At 47.7% G+C, this 27,828-nt stretch overlaps 1 protein-coding gene across 2 annotated transcripts in view; it reads left to right on the top strand.

The window, feature by feature from the left end:
• CACNA1B (calcium voltage-gated channel subunit alpha1 B) overlaps positions 1-27,828 on the top strand; it is a 193,062-nt gene that overhangs the window by 97,700 nt on the left and 67,534 nt on the right. For both annotated transcript variants that reach the window (XM_060153244.1, XM_060153245.1), the window contains exons 18-20: positions 196-302; positions 7,081-7,899; positions 8,836-9,053. In XM_060153244.1, coding sequence (XP_060009227.1) covers positions 196-302; positions 7,081-7,899; positions 8,836-9,053 — 1,144 coding nt within the window. The remainder of the gene's footprint in view (positions 1-195; positions 303-7,080; positions 7,900-8,835; positions 9,054-27,828) is intronic.

The raw sequence follows: 27,828 nt of genomic DNA, 5'->3' as shown, positions 1-27,828 counted from the left end.
GACTCTTGCCTGCAGAGGTGGGCGTAGCAGGGCGGTCTGGAGCGTGGGTGGGTCGTGCTAAGGCAGGAGCTGGCTTCCTGGCCCCACTGGCTCAGGAGGCAGGAAGGACTCAGAGGCTCCAGGCGGAAGAGCTGGTGGCATCGGAGTGGACACAGCACTCTCAGGCTAGCTACACATTTCTGTCTGTCCAAACAGGACGAAGAGGAGATGGAAGAAGCAGCCAACCAGAAGCTTGCTCTGCAAAAGGCCAAAGAAGTGGCTGAAGTCAGCCCCATGTCTGCCGCCAACATCTCCATCGCCGCGTAAGGCTCTCGGAGTGGGTTGTGGGCGGCGGCGGGAGCAGAGTCCAGCTCCCCCGGGGCCTCCTCAGGGGCCCTCGCCTTGGCTGGAGCTGTTAGGATACAGCCCTTTCCCAGGAGCTGAGATGCGGGGGAATGGCACTCCTCCCCTGCGGGGACTTTTGAGCAAAGAGACCACCAAGTAAAGCCTCCCCGCTTCTCCCCGCCGGGGTGAGAGCGCGGTGTGGCAACGCCGTGGGTGGGAGTGACCACGGAAGGCGGCCCTCTGGACAGTCTTGGGCAGCGCCAGGGACTTGGTGTGTCTGACTTACACACCGCCTTTCAGAGGTGTGTTTTGTGAGCCGGAAGATTCAAGGGGTTACTTCAGCAGCCCAAGAGACTTAATGCAGTTTCCAATAGTATCGAGTTCTGGTGTTGGGACAGGGGTCGAGAGGAGGCCTCTCTGATGAGCAGAGGTGCAGGCGGGGCTGAGACTTCCGTCGGGGACTCTGGTCACCCAGAGCCAGCTGAGAGTGCTGCTGGGGGCGTTACGGATTTCCGAGTTGGGACAGAACGCCCCAGCGCAGGGCCAAAAGCCACGGTGGGCTGGGGGGCGTTGGCCCCCGGGGAAGGAGGCAGGAAAGTCCGGCCCAATCCCGGTCACTGGGTGGCCGTGAGAGAGCACAGAGGGGCTCGGGGCCAGGCTGAGCCCACCCGGGAGCTGCTGCCCCTGCCTTCTGCCCCGCTCGCCAGCCCCCGCCACGGCTCCCACTCCCCACGCTGCTCCACAGGCCCCCGCTCTGCACCTGCTTCCCTCTCCCGTGCACACTGTGCTGCGTGGTCGGAGCACCTCAGGCCCGTCTGTGGTGACACAGGCACTGGTGCCGCGAGTGCGCTGGCATGTGGATGCGTTTGTGGGAGTGGGAGTGTGTACACGCACGGGTGAGGGCGCATCTTAGCAGCCCCATTCTCGCCTGGACGCCACAGGGCCATGGCCTGTTTTCTAGGAGGATGTTTGCAGAGGACCTGTCTCTAAGGTGAGCAGAAAGTGCTGGCCTTCGGGGGAGAAGAAGTAAAGGGAGGTCCCAGGCCCTGGGAGTCCAGGCAGGGGTGCAGGGGGCCTGCAAGGAGCCAGGCAGGACACAGCCGCCATCATTCCACAGCTGCTGGGGGCTCAGTGCCCAGTTGTTCTGGAGTTCTGTTGTCTGGCCAATGCACCTGCTCGGTCTGCTTGGTCCTGGGCTTGCTGTGACCCGGTTACTTCCTGAGCTGCATAAGCTGCTGGTGGTCTGTGTAGAGGACGTGGTTGGTGACTGACCCATTTATTCACGTGGGCCCTGTGGAGTTTCTGTGTAACTTTTGCCTTCCTGCTGTCCCGGAGGGGAGCGTGGTGTCCTGTGTCCCCTGCTGCTGCCCAGGGCTGCCCATTCCTTGGGGATGTGCGGCAGGGTGTCCACTCCCACCTGGGCTGGGACCTAAGCGGGGAGGGGCCCTCAGCACAGCCACGGGGAGCTTGTCAGGACACCCGAGAGGGAAGTCTGGATGTCCTTCCTCTCCCTCCGCCCCCGTCCCCGTTTGGGACGCTGCTGTGCAGGAAGCAGGCTGTAGACCTGCATCCCCGGGGCCTGGGGGACACTTGGCGCTCTCCCTCACAGCAGGCCCCGAGCTCGGTGCTGGCCCATCCCTGTCACGGCCAAGCTGGGGTATGTCCAGGCATTGGCCCTTGCGTCCCCCTCTTGGGCCAGCTGTGGGTCCCGCGGCCTCCCCCGGGACGCGGCTTTGGGCCTTGTCCTCGGCCCATCTCCGCTGCACGCACAGTGGGTCTGACGTGACTCCAGGTGCGGAGGGTGGGGGCGTGAGGACCACTGGGCGTGCTTGTTTGCTCTCCTCCGTCGAGCTGAGGCATCTGCGGGCAGGAGCTGTGCTCCAGCGCCTGTCTGTCCCGTCTGCCCCAACGGTTCCCTGCTCTGCTGGCAGCAGCAGCCTCTCCGTGTTCACTTCTCTGCCCGAGCCTCTGAGGTGGTGGGAGAGGCTCCGAGGGACCCCGCTCTGACCTGCTCCCGCAGCGGTGCTGTGTGGTCTGTGAGACGGGGGCCTGGTCGAGACGTGCGCTGTGAGCCTCTGATGCTCAGGGCGCCTTTCGTGTCCGTGGTGTTTGAGCGGCTCCATGGGCCGTGCCCGAGCGGACGGAGGCTCTGTGACGGACCCTCCTCAGAGGGGCGCCCGAGTCCCCTAGAGCCACTGGGGCTCCAGTGTCCTTGGCCTCAGGGGACAGTCCCCTCAGCCTCCTGGGAGGGAAGGACACTCAGGCTGATGCGGCCCTTCTGGCTCTCGGCTGTGTCGGCCTCGACGTCACTGGGACTCACAAGTGCCGGTGCCCACGGCCGCTCCCACACGCGGGTTCACACTCACACACGCTTGCTCTGATCCTTGTTCTCTTAATGTTCACAGTCTCAGTCACACTCACACCAGCTCACATGCTCATTCACAAGCTCACACACTCAGCCATGCACACCGCTTTGCTCACTCTCTTGTACACACATGCCTGTATGCACGCAGGGCAGCCAGGCAGGTGAACTGCTTTGAGCTCCTCACAAATGCTTGTCGACTCAACCTTGAGAAGGCAGCGCTGGGGACCCACCTGGTCCTCCCCTGGGAGGGAAATGACTGTAAAGAGACCTATGGTTTCTCTCTATTGATTTTGGAAAAGCTTCCGGAAAGACACTTCCAGAAGGACACTCAAGGGAAGGTGGGCTGGTGGTAGAACCTGTTTGCCCCTGGGGAGGCTGGTGGTGACCTGGTGGCAGTGCCTTAGAGCCTGGGGAGCTGAGGGGCCAGGGCGGCTTGGGGGCTGAGCACGGTGTTCAGGAAGCAGGGCCCAGGTGAGGCCGGAGGCAGGTAGGCCCCTGTGTCAGCCGGCTCTGCTCCGCCTCGAAGGCCAGGGGACCACAGGGGTGAGCCCTCCCTGGCGCCCGGGGAGTGGGGCGCCAGGTCCGGCGGGGGCGAGGGGGCTGATCACAATGGCAGACGAGTGGTACCCGCTCCTTCCAGCCCCCCTGCCCTTCCAGGGCAGTGTGCACAGAGCTGCGCTGGACGGCCCAAGATGGCGCTCTTGCCCTCGGCCGTGGGGGTCACTGCTCCGTGGGCGCTCCTTCTCTCTCATCTTCTCTTTTACCCCGAGGTCTCGGCCGGCCTCACTCTGATAGAAGCATCCCCGGCCTCCTGCCTGGATGCACACTGCAGCCTGTGCCCTGACCCGGCGCGGCGCACACCGTTCTAGCCTCTCGTAGAACTCTCTGGTGTTCTCACTTTTGTTCTGTTTTGTTTTTTGCATGTGCAGTTTTGTAAAGCAAACTCGAGGTACTGTATCTCGCAGCTCATCTGTCTCCAGCGTAACCTCACCGTGAGTCTCTCTGCTGCAATTTCCATCTATGGCTTCGTGATAACTACACGCCAACGCCTTCTGTCCGCCCCTAACTCTGCTTCCCACTTCAAGTCATTCGCTTCAGGGGGCAGCTCCAGGCCCACATCCTGCAGCCTGGCCGGGGACGGCGGGCACACTTCCTGACGCCCTCACGTCCTGCTCGTGGGATCAGGCTCTCTGGGCTCAGCCCCTCCTCCTCTCCCTCCTGGTCTCTGTCCTCCTGCCTGTCTGACCCTGTGCTGTCACTCTGGTGTCTTGAGCAGATCTACTTCTCCTGAGGTGACCACCACTGGGTGCCACTGGGGCTGTCTCCTTGTGGCTCCCATGAGGTAGAGGATTGCTCAGGGGCTCAGGACATCCGTGGGGTCCTCCTGCCCCACCCTGCCTTGCTGGGGAGGGGGTGTCTCTGGGACCCTTAGGAAGTCTTGTTCTCGCGAGAGCAGAGCTTCTGCCTGCTCGTGAGGCTTCCGGAGACCAGCCAAAGCCTGAGGTAGAGCCGTAGAAACCCCAGGGTGGCCCTGCTGGGGGTGACACCAGTCTGCCCCAGGGCCTTCTTTCTGCAGGTGAGAAGTCCCTGGAGATGGCCAGGTGCCCTCTCCGTGTCCTGCTGGTGACGGGCACTCCTGCCGTCCCTGAACCCCTGGCCCCTGTTACCTGGCCAGCACAGAGCTGGGCTCGGTGCTCTCACGAGCACGCGGACCTGCTGGCTGTTGGGCCCCCGACGTCCACGGGGTAAGAAGGCTGGATCCTGAGCGACTGACTCCCGGGGGGCCTGAGATGCGGGCGTAGGTGCCAGCGCTGCTGTGCCTGGGCTGCTCCACATCGTCACAGCTGGGGGTGACTGAGGGAAGACTGACTTGCTCAGCACGGAGGCCTCAAAGCAGGGCCTCGCCGCAGAGGCTCCTTCTGAATCCTGTCGGCACATCTGGGTCAGGGCGGCTGAGCCGGGCTCTGCCTGCAAGCCGGGCTGGGCTCGGTGGGGCGGGGGGGGCCCTTCCCTGTGCCCCCTTCGGGAGTGCTTCTAGACGAGGCTTTCGCCTGGGTCAGAGTCCTCTGCCACACTGCACTGTGGGTCAGAGCCTGACCCGCCCCCGCACATTCTTGGAGCTCGGTGGAGACACAGAGAGTGAGAGGCGAGCGCTGGCCACGCTGCGCCACATGCCAGGCAGGGCAGGGACAGAGCAGCAAGCAGGTGGGGGCAGGCTGCCGCCCCCCAGCAAGGCACAGAGGCAGAGACACGTCCAGAGAGGCAGCCAGCAGCACTGCCGCGTGCTGGTCAGGCGCAGACAGTCTCGGGTGGCGTGAGGCCCAGAGAGGCAGCCGCCCAGCAGGAGCGGGGCTGGTAGAGCCGCGCCTGGGAAGTTATGAGGGGAGCCTGCCAGCCCCACGCAGCCTCTCCGTGGACTTGAGCTGGTTCCTGGGTGAGACAGAGCTGCGTCTGAGGGTGAGGCTGAGGGCAGAGCCCGTTCCTCCTGAGCTACCAGCTACCACGTCCCCATCGTCTTTACTGCCTGCCTGTTTCTGTTCTGACAGGCGGGTCCCCAGGGCTCATGGCTGGGTCTGAGCAGGCCACCACCTGCCGCCCAATGGCTCCGAGTCCAGGCCCATCTCGGCCTGCTGGGCTGATGGGGAAGCCTGACCAGTGTCCGGCCGTCAGCCCTCACGGGTTCCTGCACCATTGGGGAGCGCCCCTGGTGGCTGCTGTCCACTTCACAGGGTTCGGCATAGTTCAGAGTTGGGCCCTTTGTTTTGGCGTCAGCTGGGGATGGGTAGGTCCCCCGTGGCTCTGGGTTGAAGCCAAGGAGAGAAGGTGGGTCTGTTGCCAGGTGACCTTGGGAACGGGGCAGCAGCCGAAGGTGTGCTGCCCACCAGTCAGCAGGTGGTCAGAGAGGCTGACCGCTGTCCCCCATACGTTGCCCTGCCTGCCCCCCGTCTGGGCCCCCAAGGACAGGCATCAGGCTCTCCTGCTCTCATACTTTCAAGGTGCTTCCCTGGAAATGGCTCCCCACCCTGGGGGCAGGACTCAGCGTGGTGCTCAGTGGCTGGGGCTCAGAGCCGGGGGGTGGAGACCTGTCCCACCTGGGCCCCCAAGGCCCCCAGGTTGTGGCTCTAGGCTGTGCGGTCAGTGCAGCTGGAGTCTGGCGGAGGCCTCGCGTCTCCTTTAGACACTTGTTTCCTCTTGCCCTTGCATGCGTCCGATCGTGGCTCCGTCAGTGACTCGCTGTGGACCCTGCGTGAGTCACGTCCTCCGTGCTCAGTGTGACATGGGGACAAGAGCAGCACCCAGTCCCTGAGGTGGTTGTGAGGGCTGGAGGAGGTGGCCGCTGGCCCAGATGTCACAGCCACCCTTGTCCTCGTGCTGCCACTGCTGCCCCCCCACAGTGGTCCCGAGACCTCCAGGGGCTGCAGGACGAGACTGGCCTCTGAGGAGGTGGTGCCGGCTCGCCAACTTTGGGGTCTTGTTCAGCAAATATCCCAGAATGCAAAGGGCTTCCACGCACCCTGGGCTGTGGAATCCACCTGTGACCGTGTGGGTGAGCTTGGGGGGCGGTCAAGGCCTTTAGAAGCCTGTCTAGTGAGGGCTGAGCCTGGACTACAGGCCACTCCTGGCGCCGGAAGGCTCTCAGCCCCAGTGGAGCCAGGAGAGAGGAGGGCACTGCTGACCACAGGACGTAGTGTCCAGCCGCAGACCTGCCTGCTGGGCTCCTGGGCATTCAGCAGATGGTCACTGAGCTGAGTGGCAGCTGCCAGATGGGGCCGACCACCGCAGGGAGAGTCCCCGCCTGACTCCCGCGAGGGCCAGCGCCCCCGGGGCCCCTCGCTCCCTGGGTAACTGTCCCTTCCGCTCCTGACGACCCGCCTCTTCTCGGGTTCCCTCTCAGACACCCCGTCTTCCTCTGGCCAGTGGCTCCCCTCCTGGAGGTGGAGATGGAGAAGCCCCTCCTCGGGCAGCCTGCTTCCTGCCTCCTCAGTCCTGCTCCATTTGGACGTTGCCCCCCTCCTCGCCCCATTCTGGCCTTCCTGGCGGGCAGCCCACCTGCCCGGGAAGCCTGTCTGCCACCTCATGCTGGTGCCTGTCATTCCCACTGCTCTGCACCCCTGGCCCCCCGGCCTTGAGCCCCCACCCCCAGGTGAGGCTCTCACCATCTGTGGGCGCCCCCCGGAGGGCGCAGGGATGAGGTCTGTTTCCCTGGGTATCGGCCGCCAACTCTGCCCCTCGACTCTGCTGGGGTTGCCAGGGCTCCTGCCGCCCCCCCGCCCCCCCACACTGCGCCCTCTGCCATCTCTCCATCGCTGTGTGTCCATCCGTGGCTTCCCCTGCGAGGCAGAGAGGTGGGGGGCGGCTTGGGGGCGCGGCTCACGCGGGTCTCCCCACAGCAGGCATCAGAACTCGGCCAAGGCGCGCTCGGTGTGGGAGCAGCGGGCCAGCCAACTGCGGCTGCAGAACCTACGAGCCAGCTGCGAGGCGCTGTACAGCGAGATGGACGCCGAGGAGCGGCTGCGCTTCGCCACCTCCCGCCACCTGCGGCCCGACATGAAGACGCACCTGGACCGGCCGCTCGTGGTGGAGCCGGGCCGGGACGGCGCGCGGGGGCCCGCGGGGGGCAAGGCCCGGCCCGAGGGCGCGGAGGCTGCCGAGGGCGCGGACCCGCCGCGCAGGCATCACCGGCACCGAGACAGGGACAGGGACAAGGCCGCGGCCGCGGCCCCGGCGCCGGCGGGGGAGCAGGACACGGCGGACGCCCCGAAGGCGGAGGGCGGGGAGCCGGGGGCCCGGGAGGAGCGGGCACGGCCGCGCCGCAGCCGCAGCAAGGAGGCCGCGGGCCCCCGGGAGGCCCGGAGCGAGCGTGGCCGCGGCCCGGGACCCGACGGCGGCCGGCGCCACCACCGGCGCGGCTCCCCGGAGGAGGCGGCAGAGCGGGAGCCCCGGCGCCACCGCGCGCACCGGCACGTGCCCGAGCCGGGCAGGGAGGGCGCGGCGCCCGGGGCTAAGGGCGAGCGGCGAGCGCGGCACCGCGGCGGCCCCCGGGCCGGCCCCCGGGAGGCGGAGAGCGGAGAGGAGCCGGCGCGGAGGCACCGCACGCGGCACAAGGCGCCGTCCGCGCACGAGGAGGCGGAGAAGGAGGCCGCCGCGGAGAAGGAGGGCGAGGTGGGGGACAGGGACGAAGACAAGGAGCTCCGCAACCACCAGCCTAGGCGAGTCAGCGCGGGGGGGGGGCGGGGGGGCTGGGGGCAGTGGTGACTGGGCCGGACGTGCCAACCAGCCCGTGAGGGGCAGGCTGGTAGGGTTACACAGGTCAGGGGTGCGCGGACCTGGCCGGGCGGCCCAGCCCTCTGTCTCAGCCCCTTTCTGCAGTGGTGACAGTCCTGCCTTGTTGGGCCGGCGTGGTGGGGAGCGTAGCTCTAAGGCGCCCGGGAGGAAGGGAGGCTATGGGTGAAAGTGTTGGGACTGGCTTGGGACACTGAGACTTGGAAAAGGTACCCCGGGGAGAAGAGAAAAATGTGTAACCCCGTGAAGCAAGGCGAGTCAGGAGAGCCTGAGGGAAGCCTGAGGAGGCCACAGGACTAAATGGTGGAATGGGAGGGGGCTGGGCTATGCGGCCATGACGGAAAGGACCCCCATCCCAGGCCAGCCCAGCCCGGTCCCTGGCTGGGACAGGATCTGACGGTGACTTGGTGAGAACCCAGGGGTAACAGGAGCTGTTAGGCTGAGGCCAGCAGTCTCCATGCTTGCCAATGAGTCACAGACCACCCAGAACTCGTGCAGCCAGAGGCCACAGCTCAGGATCAGCCCGACCTGGGCACGGTCTTTGTGTGCAGAGCTCTGTGCTGAGCCTTTGCCCTGGTGGGGCCCCAGATGGGGTGGCTTCTTCGTTCTGCACACAGTTCTGTTATATACACATAACGTGATATCAGCCATGCCTGGCCTTGTGCCAGGGACAAACAGGTGAGTCAGCCCTGTCCCTACCTTTGAGACCTAAAAACAGAAATGTATATAGGGTGATAAAAACCATGACAGAGGAGGTGATCAGGGATTTATTTGATCTGTATAGGGGTTTAAGAAGCTGGGTTTTGCAGACTGAATAGGAGTTTGGCTCTCCATCAGACTCTGATGTGCATTCTTGGTTGCAGGGAGCCACACTGTGATCTGGAGGCCAGTGGGGTAATGGGTGTGGGCCCTGTGCATGCCCTGCCCAGCACCTGTCTAGAGAAGGTGGAAGAACAGCCCGAGGATGCAGATAATCAGCGGAACGTTACTCGAATGGGCAGTCAACCCTCGGATCTGAGCACCACTGTGCACATCCCAGTGATGCTGACTGGCCTTCCTGGGGAGACCACGGTCGTTTCCAGTGAGTATCTCCCCATAACATCAGGGCAGGGCCCACCTTGTGCAGGCTCGGTTTGCTCTCCCCCCTTCCCTCCTGCTCCGTGACAGCCACCCGGGGACAGAGCTTGCCTCTGTGAATTGTTCCCCAACTGGAAAGTCTTTGCTGTCAGCATTTGTGCCTTGCTATCCCTTTGCTTTCCAGTGCCCCAGAGGAGCCCTCTTGCTATTACATGTCACTTAAGCTCTAGTCTGCTTCCTTCCAACGGTATTTGCAAGTTACCAGGTAAGTGCCAGGCATGGTGTTAGAGTGCAGGGGGCACAGCAGGGGGGAGTGGGACTGGCTGCCCTTGCGGGGCTCAGAGTCTCGTCGGGAAGACAGACCACAGCGCGGTCACGGCTCTTCACAGTCGCACAAACGCTGCTAAGGCCTGTGGCCACAGACCTGACTGAGGTCGGGAGCTGGTGGGCGAGAGGAGGGGGTCTCAGGGTGGTGGTACTCCACCCACCTACTTATGGTCCTGGCTCTGCAGTTCCTCCACCCACTTACTTATGGTCCTGGCTCTGCAGTTCCTCCACCCACTTACTTATGGTCCTGGCTCTGCAGTTCCTCCACCCACCTACTTATGGTCCTGGCTCTGCAGTTCCTCCCAGGCCTTTGCCTGAGCTTCCCTTTTTCTTCCCCTCCCTCCCTCATACTGTGTGTGAGGTCATGACGGAGCAGCCGCTCCACAACTGACTTGTGTGCGGGCACTGAGGGCACAGTGTAAATAAAATGCCAACCTGCAGGTGACAAAGACAGGCCCTTCACATTATGCGCAGGTGCACGGGCGTTTTGTGAACACCAAGGATAGAAAAAAACATTCCCAGGGGCAGAGGTGACTTGGAATTCCAGATGAAGATTCAGCCTCAGGCAGGCCCAGGTGCTGCCACACGCTTGCCTGTCTGCAGACGTGTCCACGCACAGAACGGGCGCTCCCTCTTACCCAGGGGCTCTCGCCTGGGGCCGATGGATAGTGCACAGCGCCAGGTGTAACAGTGGGGGTGGCTGGCTCTGCCCGCTGAGCCTCCCCCTTCCTCGTTGCTTCCTTGGAAGAAGGCTTTCCCTGGTCCATTCTGTCGTTTCACCTCCCATGGCAGTAGTGTGTCTGTCTTCCCAGACTCCCGAAATCAGCCCCCGGGTCTCATTCTTTCTGGACTAGCTTGAGGGTCCCCACCTGGTTTTTGTCCACGGGAGTCGAGGTGTGGCCCCTCCTCCCCAACCCTGGCAACCACTGATCTTTTTACTGTCTCTGTAGTTTGCCTTTTCCAGAACGTCTTATAGTTGGAGTCACCTAGTACGTAGCCTCTTTAGACTGTCTTCTTTCACTTACCCGTGTGCATTTAAGGTTCCTTCGTGTCTTTTCGTGGTTTGGTAGCTCATTTCTTTTTAGTGCTGAATAATATTCCGTTGTCTGGATGGACCACGCTTTATTTATCCATGCACCTATTGAAAGACACGTTTGTTGCTTACAAATTTTGTCAGTTATGAATAAAGCTATTATAAGCATTCATGTTCAGGTTTTTGTGTAGACATACATTTCCAACTCATTTGGGTAAATACCTAAGAGCATGGTTTTTGGATTGTGTGGTAAAACTACATTTAGCTTTGTAAGAAACTGGTCTAACCAACTGGCTATATCATTTTTACATTCCCACCAGCAGTAAATGAGAATTCCTGTTGCTTCGCATCCTCTCCAACATTTGGTATTGTCAGTGTTTCGGATTTTCGCCATTCTAATACGTGTGTATTGATATCTCATTGTTTTAATTTGCAATTCCTTAATGATACATGATCTTGAGCGTCTTTTCATACGCTGATTTGACATCTGTATATCTTCTTTGGTGAGGTGCCTGTTCATATCTTTTGCCCACTTTTACATTTTTTTATTTGAAAAAAAATTTAGAGACAAAGTTTTAAAGAGCAGTTTAAGGTTCAAAACAAAATTGAGAGGGAGGTAGAGAGATTTCCATATACTGTCTGCCTGCACACATGCATAGCCTTCCCTATTATCAGCATCTCTCATTAGAATGGTGCTTTTTTTTTTTTTTTTTTTTTAAAACCAAGGATAAAACTACATTGACACATCATAATCACCCAAAGTGCACGGGGTACATTAGAGTTCACTCTTGATGTTGTACATTCTGTGGGTTTGGACAAATGTGTAATGACATATATCCATCATTGTAACGTGACACACAGTATTTTCATTGCCCTAAAAATTCTCTGTGCTCTGCCTGTTCATCCCTCCTCACCTCCCATCAACGTCTGGCAACCACTGATCTTTTCATTGTCTTTGTTCTCTTGCCTTTTCCAGAATGTCATATAGTTGGAATCATACAGTGTGTAGCCTCTTCAAATTGGCTTCTTTCACTCACCAATATGCATTTAAGGTTCCTCCATGTTTTTTCATGGCTTAGTAGCTCATTTCTTTTTAGTGCTGAATAATATTCCATTGTCTGGATGTACCTTAGTTTATTTACGCATTCAACTACTGGAGAACATCTTGGTTGCCTCCAAATTTTGGCAATTATGAATAAAGCTGCTGTAAACATTTGTGTGCACGTTTTTGTGTGGACATAAGTTTTCAACTCCTTTGGCTGAATCCTAAAGAGAGTGATGGCTGGATCATGTGGCAAGAATATGTTTAGTTTTGTAAGAAACCGCCAAGGTGGCTGTACCACCTTATGTTCCCACCAGCAATAAATGAGAATTGCTGTTGCTGCACATCTTTGCCAGCATTTGGTGGTGTCCCTGTTCAGATTTTGGCCATTCTAATAGGTGTGTCATGGTGTCAGGTTGTTTCAGTTTGCGTTTCCCTGATGACGTTTGCTGGGAAACATCTTCATGTGCTTATTTACCCTCCGTATGTCTTCTTTGGCGAGGTGTCTGTTAAGGTCTTTTGCCCATTTTTTAATCAGGTTGTTGCTTTTATTTTTGAGTTTTAAGAGTTCTTTGTATATTTTGGATAACAGTCTTTTATCAGATGTGTCTTCTGCAAACATTTTCTCCCGGTTTGTTGCTTGTGTTCTCATTCTCTTGATGTCTTTCACAGAGCAAAAGTTGTTCATTATCTCCTAGGAGTGTTATAGTTCCACATTTCACATTTAGGCCTATGAGCCATTTTGGGTTAATTTTTATGAAGGGTGTAAAGTCTCTCCAGATTAATTTTTTTGGCATGTGGTTGTCCAGTTGTTCCAACACCATTTGTCGTAGGGACTATCTTTGTTCCACTGTATTGCCTTTGCTCTCATGTCAAAGATCAGTTGACTGTTATTTGTGGGGGCCCGTTTCTGGACTCTCTGTTCTGTTCTGTTGACCTATTTGTTCATTCTTTCCCCAGTACCACACTGTCTTGATTACCGTAGCTATATAGTCAGTCTTGAAGTTGGGTGGTGCCAATCCTCTAACTTCGGTCTTCTTTAATATTGAAGTTTTGGCTATTCTGAGTCTTTTACCTCTCCATGTAAACTTTAGAATCATTTTGCTGATATCCATAAAATAAATTGCTGGGATTTTGATTGAGACTGCATTGAATCTATAGATCAAGTTGGGAAGAACTGACAATGTTGAGTCCTCCCATCCGTGAACATGGAACATCTCTCCATTTATTTAGTTCCTTTATTTCATGCATCAGAGTTTGTAGTTTTCCTCATAGGGATCTTGTACATATTTTGTTAGATTCATGCTTAAGTATTTCATTTTGGTGGGGTGCTAATGTAAATAGTGTTGTGTTTTAATTTTAAATTTCACTTGTTCATTGTTAGTATATAGGAAAACAGTTGACTTTTTGTGTGTTAACCCAACCTTGATAAAATCAGTTATTAGTTCCAGGAGTTTTTTTGTTGATTCTATCAGATATTCTCTATAGGTGATCAAGTCATCTGCAAACAAATACAATTTTTTAGTCTTACTTCCCAATCTGTATAGTTTTTTTGTTGTTGTTGTTTGCCTTATTGCATTAGCAAGGACTTCCACTATGGTATTGAAAAGGAGTGGTGAGAGGCGCATCTTTTCCTTGTACGTGATCTTAGTAGGAAAGCTTTGAGTTTCTCACCATTAAGTATGATGTTAGCTGTAGGTTTTTTTTGGTACATATTCTTTATAAAGTTGAGGAAATATTCCCTCTATTCCAACTTACTGAGAATTTTTATGGTGAATGGGTGTTGGATTTGTCAAATGCTTTTTCTGCACCTGTTCATATGATCATATGATTTTTCTTTTTTTAGTTTGTTGATGTTATTATGGATTACATTAATTGATTTTTAAAAATAATTTTATTTATTTATTTATTTGCCTGTGTTGGGTCTTCATTGCTGCGCACGGGCTTTCTCTAGTTGCAGCGAGCGGGGGGCTACTCTTTGTTGCGGTGCACGGGCTTCTTATTGTGGTGGCTTCTCTTGTTGCACAGCACGGGCTCTAGGGGCATGGGCTTCAGTAGTTGTGGCATGTGGGCTCCGTAGTCATGGTGCACGGGCTCTAGAGCACGGGCTCCGTAGTTGTGGTGCACGGGCTTCGTTGCTCCGCGGCATGTGGGATCTTCCTGGATTAGGGATAGAACCTGTGTCCCCTGCATTGGCAGACAGATTATTAACCACTGCACCACCAGGGAAGCCCTGTGTTAATTGATTTTTGAATGTTGGGCCAGCCTCACATGTCTGGGATTAATCCCACTTGGTTGTGGTATATAATTCTTTTATACTTTTTTGGGTTCGATTTGCTAATGTTTCGTTGAGAATTTTTATATCTATATTCATGGGAGATATTGGTCTGTAGTTTTCTTGTGATGGCTTGTTTGGTTTTAGTATCAGGGTAATGGTATTCCCTTTGGTAAAAGGGAATTTGGTAAAAGGTAAAAGTATTCCCTTTGCTTCTATCTTCTGAAAGAGATTGTAGAGAATGGGTATGATTTCTTTCTTAAATATATGGTAGCATTCACCAGTGAACCCATCTGGGCCTGGTGTTTTCTGTTTTAGAAGGTAGTCGATTATTGATTCAATCTCTTTAATAGGTATAAACCTATTTAGAAGGAATAGATATAAACCTATTTAGATTATCTGTTTCTTCTTGAATATCAGCAGATTGCGGCCTTCCAAGGAATTGGTCCATTTCAAGTAGTTTATGACATTTGTGGGCATAGAGTTGTTCGTAGTATTAATTTATTATCCTTTTAATGTCCATGGGATCAGTAGTGATGTCTCCTTTTTTATTTCTGATATTAGGAGTCTGTGTTTCCCCTCATTTATCTTAGTTAGCCTGGCTAGAGGCTTATCAATTTTACTAATCTTTTCAAGGAACCAACTTTTGGTTTCATTGATCTTCTCTGTTGATTTGCTTTTTCAGTTTCATTGATTTCTGCTTTAATTCTCACGATTTCTTTTCTTCTGCTTACTTTGGATTTAAGTTGCTCTTTTTTCTCTTCCTAAGGTGGAAGCTTAGATTATTGATTTTGGGTCTTTCTTCTTTTCTAATTTATGCATTCAATGCTATAAATTTCCTTCTAAGTGTTGCTTTTGCTGCATCCAACAAACTTGGATAAGTTGTGTTTTCATTTTCATTTAGTTAAAAATATTTAAAAATTTCTCTTGAAATTTCTTCTTTGACCCGTATGTTATCTAGAAGTGTGTGGTTTGATCTTTACATATTTTGAGATTTATCTTTCTGTTATTTAGTTTAGTTCATTGTGGTCTGAAAACAGACATTTTGCCCACTTTTAAATTGGGTTGTTGTTTTCTAATTGTTGAATTTTTAGAGTCCTTTGTATAATTTTGATAAAGACTTTTATCAGATATGTGATTTGCAAATATTTTCTCCCAGTTGGTGGCTTGTCTTTTCATTTTCTTAATGTCTGGTGTTTTTGATTGTTACTGGTGGGAGGGTTAATTTGGTCCCTGGTATGACTTCTGCTAGGAGCAGAAATCTAGGCTATTGACTTTTATATGTTAATTTTGTATCCTGCTACTTTTCTGTATCTTCAGATTGTTCTTTAGTTTTAGCATTGATTCTCTTTGTTTTTTTCCCAAGTACATTATGCAAAATTTTGCAAATACAGTTGTAACTAGTCCTTTCCAAATATTAGGTCTTCCTTCCTTCCTTCCTTCCTCTCTCTCTCCTTCCTTCCTTCCCTCCCTCCTTCCTTCCTTCTTTCGTCCTTTCTTCCTTTCTTTCTTTCTTTTGCCTGATTTCACCAGCTAATATACTAACATTGGAGTTACTAGGTACCCTTACCTTGCTTCTGCCTACACTAAGTAAGATTCTGGTTTTGGGCTTGAGAGGTGTGTGTCTGTGTGTGTATAAGATCATGTTATAGTGTTCATTAATTTCTTTTTCAGTAAGTATTTTTTTATCTGGAATAGATGCTGAATTTTGTTGAAGGTCTTTTCGGCATCCATAGAGATCATATATTTTCCCCTGAAATATGGGGATTTATACTAATAAGTTTTCAGATCTTGAACTATCTTTGCGATCTTAGAATAAACCCCACTAGGTTATCATATTTATTTTTTAATGTGATGCTGGATTCTGTTTGATAATATTGATACTTTATGGAGGATTTTTGGATGGAGATGTATTTTAGGATATTGAGATGTGTTCTGTAGCTTTCTTATATTATGTTCAAGTGTCATAAGGTTTAGATATTAATGTTATATAGTTACCTCTTGCTTAACTTCATTAATCCATTTCTGAAAATCACATGTTGTAGTGGGAGTCCCATTTCCCATTATTTTAGATGGGAAAAATTGTAATGTACTCTACAAATTATAATGTATTATAATTAGTTGTACTCAAAATCCCCAACCAATTTCTTAAAACAGAACTAAAGCACAGTTAGTCACAGAAAACACTTAATACATTGTTTCCTGATCACCGCAGTTAAAATAGCTGTTAACAAGCAATTGCTTTGGACACCTCCTTCAGTGAAACTTGCACTTTTCAAAAACATCGACACATGATTCTGATAGCTAACCAACTGACTTTGGAATCTTGCCTGACAGTTTTCAGTGTTTTGAGTTTTGGGGATGTATACATTTTTCCTGCATAAACAGCAGTCAAGAAAGCCTCAACAACGTTGTAATGAGAGATACATGTATTCTCCTGAAGTGTGAGTATTATAAAACTAAGAGGTGCTCTGTTGAGTATTTATTATAAAACTAGGAGGTGCTCTGTTGAGTATTTATTATAAACCTAGGAGGTGCTCTGTTGAGAAATTTTACCTGAGGAGATGTTCTGTAGGGTGTACCTATTATTGATCCATAAAAAGAATTAGGACGTTTGCTTCTTTTCCTTTTCTGGGGTAGTTTAAGTAGCATTAGGATTACTTGGTCTTTAAAGATTTGGTACAGTTCCGTTGTGAAATAAATCATCTGGGTTTGGTTTTTGTTGTTGTTGTTAGGATAGTTCTTTGATAATTTATCTGTTTCTGTATGGATATTGGTCTGTTTAAACGTTCTTATCTCCTAAGATCAGTTTGGTAAACTGTAATGATCCATTTGATCTAGGTTTTCCAATTTATGTACATAAGAGCTATGCAAAGAAGTGGCTTAAGTTGTTAAAACAATTTGCTCACTGTTTTCTTCCCCCTTCTTATTTTTTATCCTGTATATTTTGTGTTTCCCCCTTATGTTCTTGATTAAATTAGTTAGAAGTTTATACAATTTGTGGATTTTTATAAAAAGAACCAGCATCTTTGTTAGTTCTACTATGGTTTTCTTTAAAAATCATTTTTTTTTCCAATTTTATTTTCCTTATGTACCTCCTTCTGCCTTTTTTTGTTTTACTTTGTCATTCCTTTTCTAGCTTCTTTAGTTGGAGACTTAAGTTTATTTTAGTCTTTATTATATGATTATTTAAGGCTCTGAATTTTCCTCTGATTGCTAATTTAATTGTAGCCTATAGATTCTGATATTTGGTGTTTTCATTTTCACCAGATTTTAAAGGAATTATGCAATTTTGGTTTGTATTTTCCCTCAGTGTTTGTAGATTCCTTGGGATTTAGTATATAGAGAATCAAGTACTCTGCAAGTGAACAGTTTTATTTTTTACTTTCTGATATGTATGCCTTCTATTTCCCTTCTTCCCTTGTGGTGCCGTGACTTCCAGTACAGTGTCGGATAGCAGCGGTGAGAACCGACGTTTTTTCCCTTGTTCCCATCTTGTGGGAGAAGGGAGCGCTCAGTCTTTCACCATTAAGTATGATGTTAGCTGTTTTGGGGTTTGTTTGGTTTTTTTTTTAAGATGTTCTTTATCAAGTTGAGGAAATTCCCCTCTGTCACTTTTTTTTCCTAAGTTTTTATATTAAGTGAGTGTTGAATTTTATCAGATTTTCTGCCTCAATTGATATGATTATGTGGTTTTTCTTCTGTAACATGGTAGTTTACACATTGAGTGATTTTCAAATATTGACCTGCCTTGCATCCCTGGGACAAACTCTGCTGGTCATTGTGTATAATTATCTTTATATGTTGCTGAATTCTGTTTTTTTTTTTGTTGTTTTTTGTTGTTGTTGTTTGTTTGTTTGTTTTTTGCGGTATGCGGGCCTCTCACTGTCGTGGCCTCTCCCGTCGCGGAGCACAGGCTCTGGACGCACAGGCTCAGTGGCCACGGCTCACAGGCCCAGCCGCTCCGCGGCATGTGGGATCCTCCCGGACCGGGGCACGAACCCGCGTCCCCTGCATCGGCAGGCGGACTCTCAACCACTGCGCCAGCAGGGAAGCCCTGAATTCTGTTTGATAATATTTTGTTAGAGAGTTTTGCCTCTGTATTCATGAGGGATATTGCGCTACGGTTTTCTTTTTTGTACTCTTTGTCTGGTTTTGGTATCAGAATAATACTAAATTCATAAAATGAATTGGATAGTGTTTCTTATTATGTTTTTTGGAGGAGACTGTGTAGAATTGGTGTTAATTCTTTAAATGTTGGACAGGATTTGCCAATGAAACGTTTCTTTTTTGGAATTTAAAAATTAGCCTTAATAGGGCTATGTTATGTAATCATACTGGGTGAGTTGCATTAGTTTGTGCTTTTGAAGGAATTGGCCTGTTTCCTTTGTCAAATTTATGTGTGTATAGTTGTTTGTAGTATTCCCTTATTATCTTTTGATGTCTTCATGATCTGTAGTGACTGCCCCTGTCTCATTCTTGATATTGGTGCTTTGTGTCTTGTCTCTTTTTTGTCAGTCTTACTAGAAATTTGTTAACTCTCGTTGATCTTTTCAAAGAAACGCATTCTTGTTTCATTGATTTTCTCTATTGTTTTTCTGTTTCCAATTGCGTTTGATTTCTGCTCTTTATTATTTTCTTCTCTCTGTTTGCTTCGGGTTTATTTTGCTCTTTTTTAGTTTCCTGAGATGGGAGCTTAGATTAAGTCTTTTCCTCTTTTCTAAGGTAAACATTTAGTGCTATAAATTTTCTTCTTAGTACTGCTTTAGCTGTGTCCCACAGATTTTGATATGTTATCTTATCATTTTCATTCAGTTTTGTTTTAAAAATTTCCCTTGAGACTTGCTCTTTGACTCATGGGTTATTTAGAAATGTGTTATTTAGTTTCCAAGTGTTTGGAGATTTTCCTGTCATCTTTCTGTTTGGTGTCTAGTTTGATTATTTTGTGGTCAGTGAACACACTCTGTATGATTTCAGTTCTTTTAAATTTGTTAAGGTTTGTTTACTAGCCCAGGAGATGGCATTTCTTGGTATGTGTTCTGGGTGTGCTTGAAAGGAATGTGTATACTGCTGTTGCTGGGTGGAGTATTCTGTAAGTATAAGTTAGATCCTGTTGGATCCTGTAGAGTTCTGTGTGCATGCCGATTTTCTGTCTAGATCTATCAATTGTCGGGAAAGAGATGTTCCAGTATCCAACTATAAATGTGCTTCTTAAACCCCTATCCAGACCTATTTCTTTCAGTTTCATCTGCTTTTGCTTTACATATTTTTCAGCTCTGTTGCTGAGAACATACACATTTAGAATTCTGTCTTCTTGAAAGATTGACCCTTTTATCATTGTGTAATGTGTCCCTTATACCTGATAAATTTCTTTGCTTTGATGTTTACTTTATCTGATATAAATGTACCCACCCTTGTTTTTTTTAATTTTTTAAATTAATATTTGCCTATAAGATGTATATCTTTTTACTTTTAAACTAGCTATATAGGTATATTTTAAGCTAGTTTCTTGTAGACAGCATATCTTTGGGTCATGTTTTTCATCCATTCTGTCAGTTCTTTTTTTTTTTTGCATATTTTTTGCATATTTAGACAATTTATGTTTAATGTAATTATATATTATGGCTTACATATTCTGTTTTATTTTTCCTATTGTCTGTTTTTTCTATTTTTTATTTTTTGGCTGCACCGCACAGCATATGGGATCTTAGTTCCCCAGCCAGGGATCAGACCCACGCCCCCTGCGTTGGAAGCGTGGAGTCTTAACCACTGGACTGCCAGGGAAGTCCCCCTATTCTTTCTATTTTTTATTTTTCTGGTTTCTTTTTCCTGCATTCCTGTGGGTTACTTGTTTATATTTTAGAATTCCACTTTGATTTATCTATAGTATTTTTGAGTGTATCTCTTTGTATTGGTTTTTTAATGGCTCCTCTAGGTATTACATATATATAACTTGTCTCAGTCTACTAGGGTTGTCATTTTACCAGTTGGAGTAAAGTATAGAAACTTGACCTCTCTTTTTCCTCCACATGTATAAAATAATTAAACGTTTCCTCTACATATATTTAGAAGCACATCATTGTGTGTTATAATTTTTGCTTCAACTGTAAAATGTAATTCAGAAAACTCAAGAGGAGAAGGAAAGTGTGTTGTATTTTTACTCTTTCTATTGTTCTTTGTTTCTTCCTTCCTGATATTCTAATATTTCTTCTTCCATAACTTTCTGTTTGGAGGACCTTCCTTAGCCATTCTTTTAGGGTAGGTCTGAAGGTGACAAATTCTCTTAGTTTTCCTTCATCTGAGAATGTCTTGATTTTCCTTTCATTCCTGAAGGATATTTTCACTGGGTATAGAATTCTGGGTTGACAGTTCTTTTTTTTTCAGCACTTGAAAAAACGTGTGCCTCATCCTTCTGACCTCCATGGTTTCTGATGAGAAATCCACTGTCATTCGAATTGTTTTCTTCCTATAGGTAAGATGTTGTTTCTCTCTCGCTGCTTTCAAGATTTTTTCTTTGTCTTTATATTTCAGAAGTTTGATTATGATGTATTTTGGCATGAGTTTCTTTAGGTTTATCCTGTTTGGGGTTCACTCAGCTTCTTGAATTTGTAGGTTTATGTCTTTTTGCCAATTTTGGAAAATTTTCATCCATTATGTCTTTGACTGCGTCTTCAGCTCTGCCCTCTTTCTCTTTTCTTTCCAGGACTCTGTTGACGTGAATGGTAGATCTTTCGTTATAGTCCCGAAGGTCCCTGAGGCTCTGTTTACTTTTTTCAGTCTATTTTCTCTCTGTTGTTCAGATCGAGTAATTTCTATTGTTCTGTCTTCCAGTTCACTAATTCTTTCCTCTGTGCCCTCCATTCTGCTGTTGAGCCCATCTATTAAGTTTTTAATTTCAGTTATTGTATTTTTCAGTTCTAAAATTTATGTTTGGTTCTTTATATCTTCTTTTTCTTTGCTGAGATTTTTTTCTCATTTGTTTCAAATGTGTTTTTAATCATCTGTTGAAGCATTTTTGTGATGGGTACTTTAAAATCATTGTCAGATAATTCTAACATCTGTATTATCTTGGTGTCTTTTCTCATTCAAATTGAGTTTTTCCTGGTTCTTGGTATGACAAGTGATTTTTGATTGAAACCTAAACATTTTGATATTATGTTATGAGCCTCTGAGTCTTATTTAAGTCTTCTGTTTTTGCTGGTCTGCTGTGACAACACACCAACAGGAGGAGGGTTGGGGAGCTGCCTCATTATTGACAAATCGGGGTGAAATACAGGTTCCTCACTTGCCCTCCATTGACACCCAGTGGGAGTGGGTTCCTTGTCCCTGCTGGGCTGAGCTGGGAATTCTAGCTCCCCGCTGGGCCTCCACTGATACCGTCTTGTCTGGGAGAGAGGGGAATCCTTGTTACTGTTCCCTACATGCCTGCATTGACGCAGTAAGGGTTGACCTCATTACCTCTGGGTGGTGGTAAAAGTCCCGGCTTTCCACTAAGATTCACTCTAGCAGATAAAGGGAAGGGGGTGCCTCCTTACCTCTGGGTAAGAGTCGAAGTCCAGGCTACCCATGTAATCTTTTCTGATATTGTATGGGTTGGGAGTCTTGTTATTACCACAGGGTGGGTATGAAAGTTCCTGCACTCACTTGGCTCTCTCTGATACCACCTCAGCAGGGGCTTTTGGGTACCTCATTACAGACTGGTGAGGGTGGAGGTCTAGGCTCCCCACTTGGCCTCTGCTCATATGAGTGGAAGTAGGGCTGTGGTTTTTTTCTGAGGTGTTAGTAGAGTGGTTATTGGCTATAAATTTCCCATCTGGTTAGGCTCTACCTTTCCTGGTCCTGTCACTAGGGAGAGCTGGCCTTTAAAAGTCTTTCCTGTTGGCATTCTGGGTTGCTGACTTCTCCAGCACCAAGGATATATGAGGCATAAAAAAAAAACCCGGAAACAAAACCTGTTGTTGTGTTGTTCCTCAGTTTCCAAGATACCAGCAAATCTGCCTTCTTTTCTCCACCTTTCGGAATCTTCTTAGGTTGGCCTTATGTATGATGTCCAGGGTTTTTAGTTGTGCTTAGAAGGATGAATGGAAGAAAGTACCTCTATTCCATCTTTTCAGAAGCTGAAGTCTTGAGTTAATTTTTATATATGGCATGAGGTAAGGGTTGAGGTTCTCATTAGCCACTCCCCCACCACCATTGATGTCCATTTGTTCCATTACTGTTTGTTGAAAACGCTGTCTTTTTCCATGGAATTACTTTGGTTCTTTTGTCAAAAATCAATTGATAGGTGTTATGTCATTTCAGGAAAAATTTCTGGGATTACAGTTTTAAATGTTAGTTCTATTACATTGTTTAATTTTTGTTTTTCAGACATTCCAGTTATACACGTGTTAAATCTCCTTTGCCTATCTTCTGTATGGATTTCTCTGTTACCCTTCTGAAAACTCATTCTTCATTTCACTCCTAAATTCTTTTTCCCTTGCTATAATTTCAGTCATATCTACTTTCCCTTGGACTTATCTGTTGTCTTGTGATTTCCAAGATGATTTTTTCTCTTTAACTTTATTTCTCAGATATTTTTGTCTTTTTCTTCAATTTCTCTCCTAAGTTTGGTCAGCTCTCATCTCACATCGCCTAGTTGTCCTTACATTTTTATTTTGAATCTGATTTTGTGGTGTTTTTTCCTTATCAACAACTGTTTGTTTAATTATATTTAATTCATGTTGGAAAGTTGTGTAACAGTCTTCCTCCCTTGCAGTTGTTTTTTTGTGGAGAATTTTTATTACCTGAAAGGTTTTCATCCTTACTTTCTATGTTCTTACGTAGAAGCTTTGTATGGTTGTTGGGTTCATTTTTCTGATAATGAGGAAGTATGTTACAGTCTCCTGGACCAAAAATTACATGTGATTTTGTGAAGAGTAGGGGAGGGGTTTGGGCAGCTTACTTGGTTTCTAGTTCAAGAACACCCTCTTATTTAGTACAGTGAAACCCAGTTTCTTTTTCAGTGGTCCCTAGTGGGGAGTGTTTGTCTAGTTCTAATTCTGTGATAAAATCCTATCTCTGGAGGACCCTGGACCTCAGACACTTGTTTCTTCCTTCCCTACATCACTGAGCCGCTGAAGTCGCGTCTCTCACTGTCTTCCCCAAGTTGCCATCTCCAGTGCCTTGTACTTTCCCAGCCTCTGCTTTCAAGTCCCCAGAAGCGACGCCCTGACCTAGCAGGCCTCAAACCTGTTCTCAGTATTTCCCTGCTTGGCGGGGGATGGCGGGTGGTGGGGAGCTTCTCTCCTGTGGATGAATGAGTTGATGTTGTCTGTGTTCCAGCATTGCTAGGACCCTCCTCACTCTCCCTTCTGCATACAATCCCTGCCTGATTCTGCAGGTCTGAGGTTTGTTTTCCCACTTACATGGTAATTCAAGGGTGTAGTTTTCTTATCTCCCAGATGCTGTGGGCATGGACTGTGGTTGATTTTGTCACCTCTCCTTAGCGACCGCATGGGTTATGGAGCACGTAGGGAGAAACCTGAGTGTGGGTGACTGCTGTTGTCTATGGGAGCCAGCCTCTCATCTTTTTAGTTTCTGCTGGATTTGTAGTTATGGCCACATTACATTTTTAATTTCCTTCCTTCCTTCTTTTCTTCCTTCCGTCCTTCCCTTCCTCCCTCCCTCCCTTCTTCCTTCCCTTGATAAACCCTTTTTTTCCCCCTAAAGTTCTGTCCATTTTAATAGGCTACTAAAGTCTCAACTTTGGCCTTCTTGAGCTTCTCTATCATATCGTTTTCTGTTTCATTAGTTCTTTTTTTCTTTGCCTGCGTTGGGTCTTCGATGCTGCAGACGGGCTTTCTCTAGTTGCGGCAAGTGCGGGCTACTCTTTGTTGCGGTGCGTGGGCTTCCCATTGCAGTGGCTTCTCTTGTTGCGGAGCACGGGCCCTGGGTGTGCGGGCTTCAGTAGTTGCAGCACACTGGCTCAGTAGTTGCAGCACGTGGGTTCAGTAGTTGTGGCGTGCGGGCTCTAGGGCAGGTGGGCTTCAGTAGTTGTGGCACGCAGGCACAGTAGTTGTGGCTCAAGGGCTCTAGAGTACAGGCTCAGTAGTTGTGGCGCACAGGCTTAGTTGCTCCATGGCATATGGGGTCTTCCCAGACCAGGGATCAAACCCGTGTCCCCTGCGTTAGCAGGCAGATTCTTAACCACTGTGACACCAGGGAAGTCCTCATGTTCTTATTTATTGTTTCTTTTCTTCTGCTTTCTTATTGTAATCTCTTTCCCCATTTATTAGTTGAATACTCAGCTCTGACCCAAGCCTTTCTACTTTGCTAGGGTGTTGAAGGCTTTAACTTTGACTCTAAGAATTATTTTAGTTTTATGTTGCAAGTTATGAAATGTCATATTTTTTAGTTCTAAATCTTTTCCAGATTTCATTATGATTTCTTATTTGATCCATTAGTTATTCGTAAGTACAATTTTGAATTTCCAAATGGCAAAGGTTTCTTTATTGGTTTAAAAATTTTTTTCCTGTTCATTCCACTTTTTTTTCTTGTATTTTATCACCCCTTGTATTTCAGATCATCCATTTGGCTTTTTTTCCCTTCTGCATGAAGAACATCTTTTCTAATTTCTTTTACTGAGGTTTGATGGTGGTAAATTCTCTCAATTTGCCTGAAAAATCTTTTTGCCATTGTTTGTGAAAGTAGTTTCAATTTGTATGGAATTCTAGTTGGTTAGTTATTTCCTCTCTGTGTTTTGAGACTATTGCACTGTCTTTTCCCTCCTGTTGTTTCTGTAGAGAAGCTAATCATTAGTCCAAATGCTTCCATTGTGTGGCTCTCTCTTCTCTCTATGGCTGCTTACATAAAAACCTTTTTATTAGGGAAAATCGAAACCGTGTTAAATAGAGACACAAGTATAATGAACCCCTATTTGCTGCCACTCACCCTCAAAGCAATTATCCACATTTTGCCAATCATGTTTCACTTTTTTTCCTTTTAATCACTTTAGGTATAACTGTGTCTGTAAGCATCTCTAACAATTAAGGATTTAACAACTACAACAGCATTATTACACCTAGCAAAGTTTATAATAATTTCTTAGTGTTATCTAATACCTATCCCAAGTTCAAGTTTTACCAGTTATCTCAAAAATAACTTTACGATTGATCTGTTTGAATCAGGATCCAAACAAGCTTTGCTCATTTGACTTAGCTTCATCTGCTTATGTCTGTTTTACTCTGTGACTGTTTTCTGCCTGCCATTTATTTGTTGAAGAAACTGTAAACCATTCTGGATTGGGTTGATTGCATCGTGGTGTCATTTAACACATTTCTCTGTCCTCAGTATCTCCTGCTAACTGATATTTAGATCCTAAAACAGGCCGTCTGAACCTTGGCACTATTGAAATTTTGTTGGTGGTGGCTGTCTTGTGCGTTTTAAGATGTTTAGCAGCATCCCTGACCTTTCCCCTCTAGATGCCAGCAGTACCCTGTAGTTGTGACAGCCAAAAAAAAAAAAAGAAAGTCTCCAGGCATTGCCAGGTATCCCTAGGAGGCAAAATCGCCCTTGTTTGTGAACTGCAGATCTTGACTGTGACCAGGTTAAACTCTTTGGGGAAGCTTCATGGGTGGCTGGCTGTGTGCTTCGTCTCACGTTCCATCCGGAGCCACATACCATCTAGTGTTTTCCTTTGGGCAGTGTTAAGATGGATCGGTGGGTAGAGCCCGATCCACCCACTGGAAGGTTCTCCACCAGCCTTTCCCCAATGATCTAGTGGGCACTGATGATGATCGCCCAGATCTGTGATTTTATTTGGCATTGCACAGTTGTGAATTTATAATTCTATCATGTTCTCTGCATTAGTTATTCTGACATTTTCTATACGGAAGAACTTCCCTCATCAACTCTTTGGTTACCCTGAAATACAGTTTGTATTTGTATTAGCAAGATACATGCTTAATTCCATCCCTTTACATATGAGCTTTCAAAATAGTGAGTTGGTATACTAGGAACTCCAAATCCAGTCATCGAGAGCTTTAACAAAATTATTGTCATGAATCTTCGGATTTTAACGTGTTTGGTGTGTTTCAGTCCTTTGGACTCACTGTTAGCTCTGATGCTCAAATTGTCCTGTCTCTGGATAGTGGGAGCCCCTTAAAGTTGGCCTTTTTACCTTCTCACAGCCTGTTGTCTTTGACAGCTGTCTGCTTTCATCTGTGACAAAACATTCCAGGATCATTGTGTACCTTTCCTGCCCAGACCTAGAATCGGCCATTTCTCCAAGGAGACCTGTGTCCTGGACACCTGCTGTTTTTCCAGATCTCCCTTCGCTTCCTTCAGGGTCCTTTTGCCTCCAGTGGCCTCACCTCAGCTCCTCCTTGGAGAGCTGCCCTTGACCACTAGAGGTGCTTCCCAACACGTGGGGGATGGAAGGTGGAAGTCCCTGAGGGTTGACGCCCCCAGGTGGCCCTCACCCGGCAAAGGAGTGCGGGAGGTGAAAGCCCGACCCTCTGGCTTCAGGTCTGACAACTTTGAGGCTTAGTTCAGACCCCAGGGTCCCCCGAAGGAGCAGCTGACGCTGTTGCAGGACTTTATCTGAAGCTGCGCCCTGCTTTGGCCTCCTTCGCTGCCCTGGTCTGCCTTCTTTCTCCCTTCCAGTTCCTTCTGGGAGTCCGTCCTTAATCAGTCACTTGGACCCTCATCTCATGGTCTGCTTCTGTAGAGCCTGATCTGAGAGGCTGTGGTTCCTTTGGTGAGAAATGGTATTATTTACCAATGTGGTCATTGCTACTAGATTTTCACGGCTTTCAGGCTTTTTAGGACTTTTTTTTCTTTTTAAAAAAGAAGAATATACCATGTATTCTTTTGGCATTTGTAATTCAAATGTAAGATTATAGGATTTTTACCTAACTACTTAAGTTTTATATTTGTATCTCTTTTCTGTTACCCTGAAACATTTGTATTTTTGTCTTTTTTTTTTTTTTTAGAGCAGTTTTAGTTTCAAAGTAAAATTAAATGGAAAGCACAGAGACTTGCTGTACACTCCCTGCGCCTGCACCGTCGGCCTCCCCCACCCAGTGGTACATTTGTTACGGTCAGTGAGCCTCCGTGAACCACCGTTCTCACCCAGAGTCCAAGGTTTACAGTAGGGCACTCTTGGTGCTGTACCTTTTAAAGGTTTGGGCAAATGTATAATGACCTGTGTCATTATAGTATCATACAGAGTAGTTTCACTGCCCCAAATTCCTTCTTTTGTCTTTTTACTTATTCTGTTTTTTTAAAAGTATTGTTTAAAAAATTGTATTTTAAAATGTACCATGTAGAAATGCAAGCAATTTTTGTCCTTCAGTTTTGTGTCCAGCCAGAGTTGCCAAACAGACTCTCTTATTCTAAATAATTTTTCTGCTGTTTTCTATGTAGACACATTTATACTGCCTGTGATATAAAATGTTTTGACCCATGAACTATTTAACATCTGTTTTTCAATTTCCAATTGTAAAATTTAAATCTTAATTAATCTTTTGGTTTCTGATTATTGCCTTAAATTGCAACTTAATTGTACTGTAATTAGAGGACATGACGTGCATGAGGGTCTTCTTTGAGACGAGAGATTTACGACTACTTTATGGCTTAGCATATGGTCGACTTTTGTAAATGTTTTTTTTTTTGTAAATGTTTTATGTATGCTTAAGAGCAATATGTTTCCTCTAATTTGGGGAACACTTGGCTTGTTATATTTGTCTGCTAAATCAAGTGTGTTAGTTGTGTTGCTAAATATTCTATATATTCACTAATATTTTGCCACACGGACCCATCGATAATTAAGACATTGTGCATTGAAATCTCTTTCTGTAGATCTGTCAGCTCTTGCTGTGTGTGTGTGTGTGTGTGTGTGTGTGTGTGTGTGTGTGTGTGTGTAAGTTTCTATATTTAATGCAGTTATTTTGAATAGTTTGAAACATGCAGTTCAGTATAGGAAACATGCTAACAGATGACCAAGTACTATTGTGTATGTTTCTAAAATAGAACTATGTGTTTCTGAATCTCTTTTGTTAGGCTTTTTCTTTTATTTATTCCTTTTTTCAAAAAAAAAGCTTATGTTAAAATATATGTTTGCT

This window comes from Lagenorhynchus albirostris, chromosome 7, assembly GCF_949774975.1.
Source record: "Lagenorhynchus albirostris chromosome 7, mLagAlb1.1, whole genome shotgun sequence".
Taxonomy (NCBI): Eukaryota; Metazoa; Chordata; class Mammalia; order Artiodactyla; family Delphinidae; genus Lagenorhynchus; species Lagenorhynchus albirostris.
Note: the sequence above shows the minus strand (reverse complement) of the source record. Positions and strands in the feature narration are given on the sequence as shown.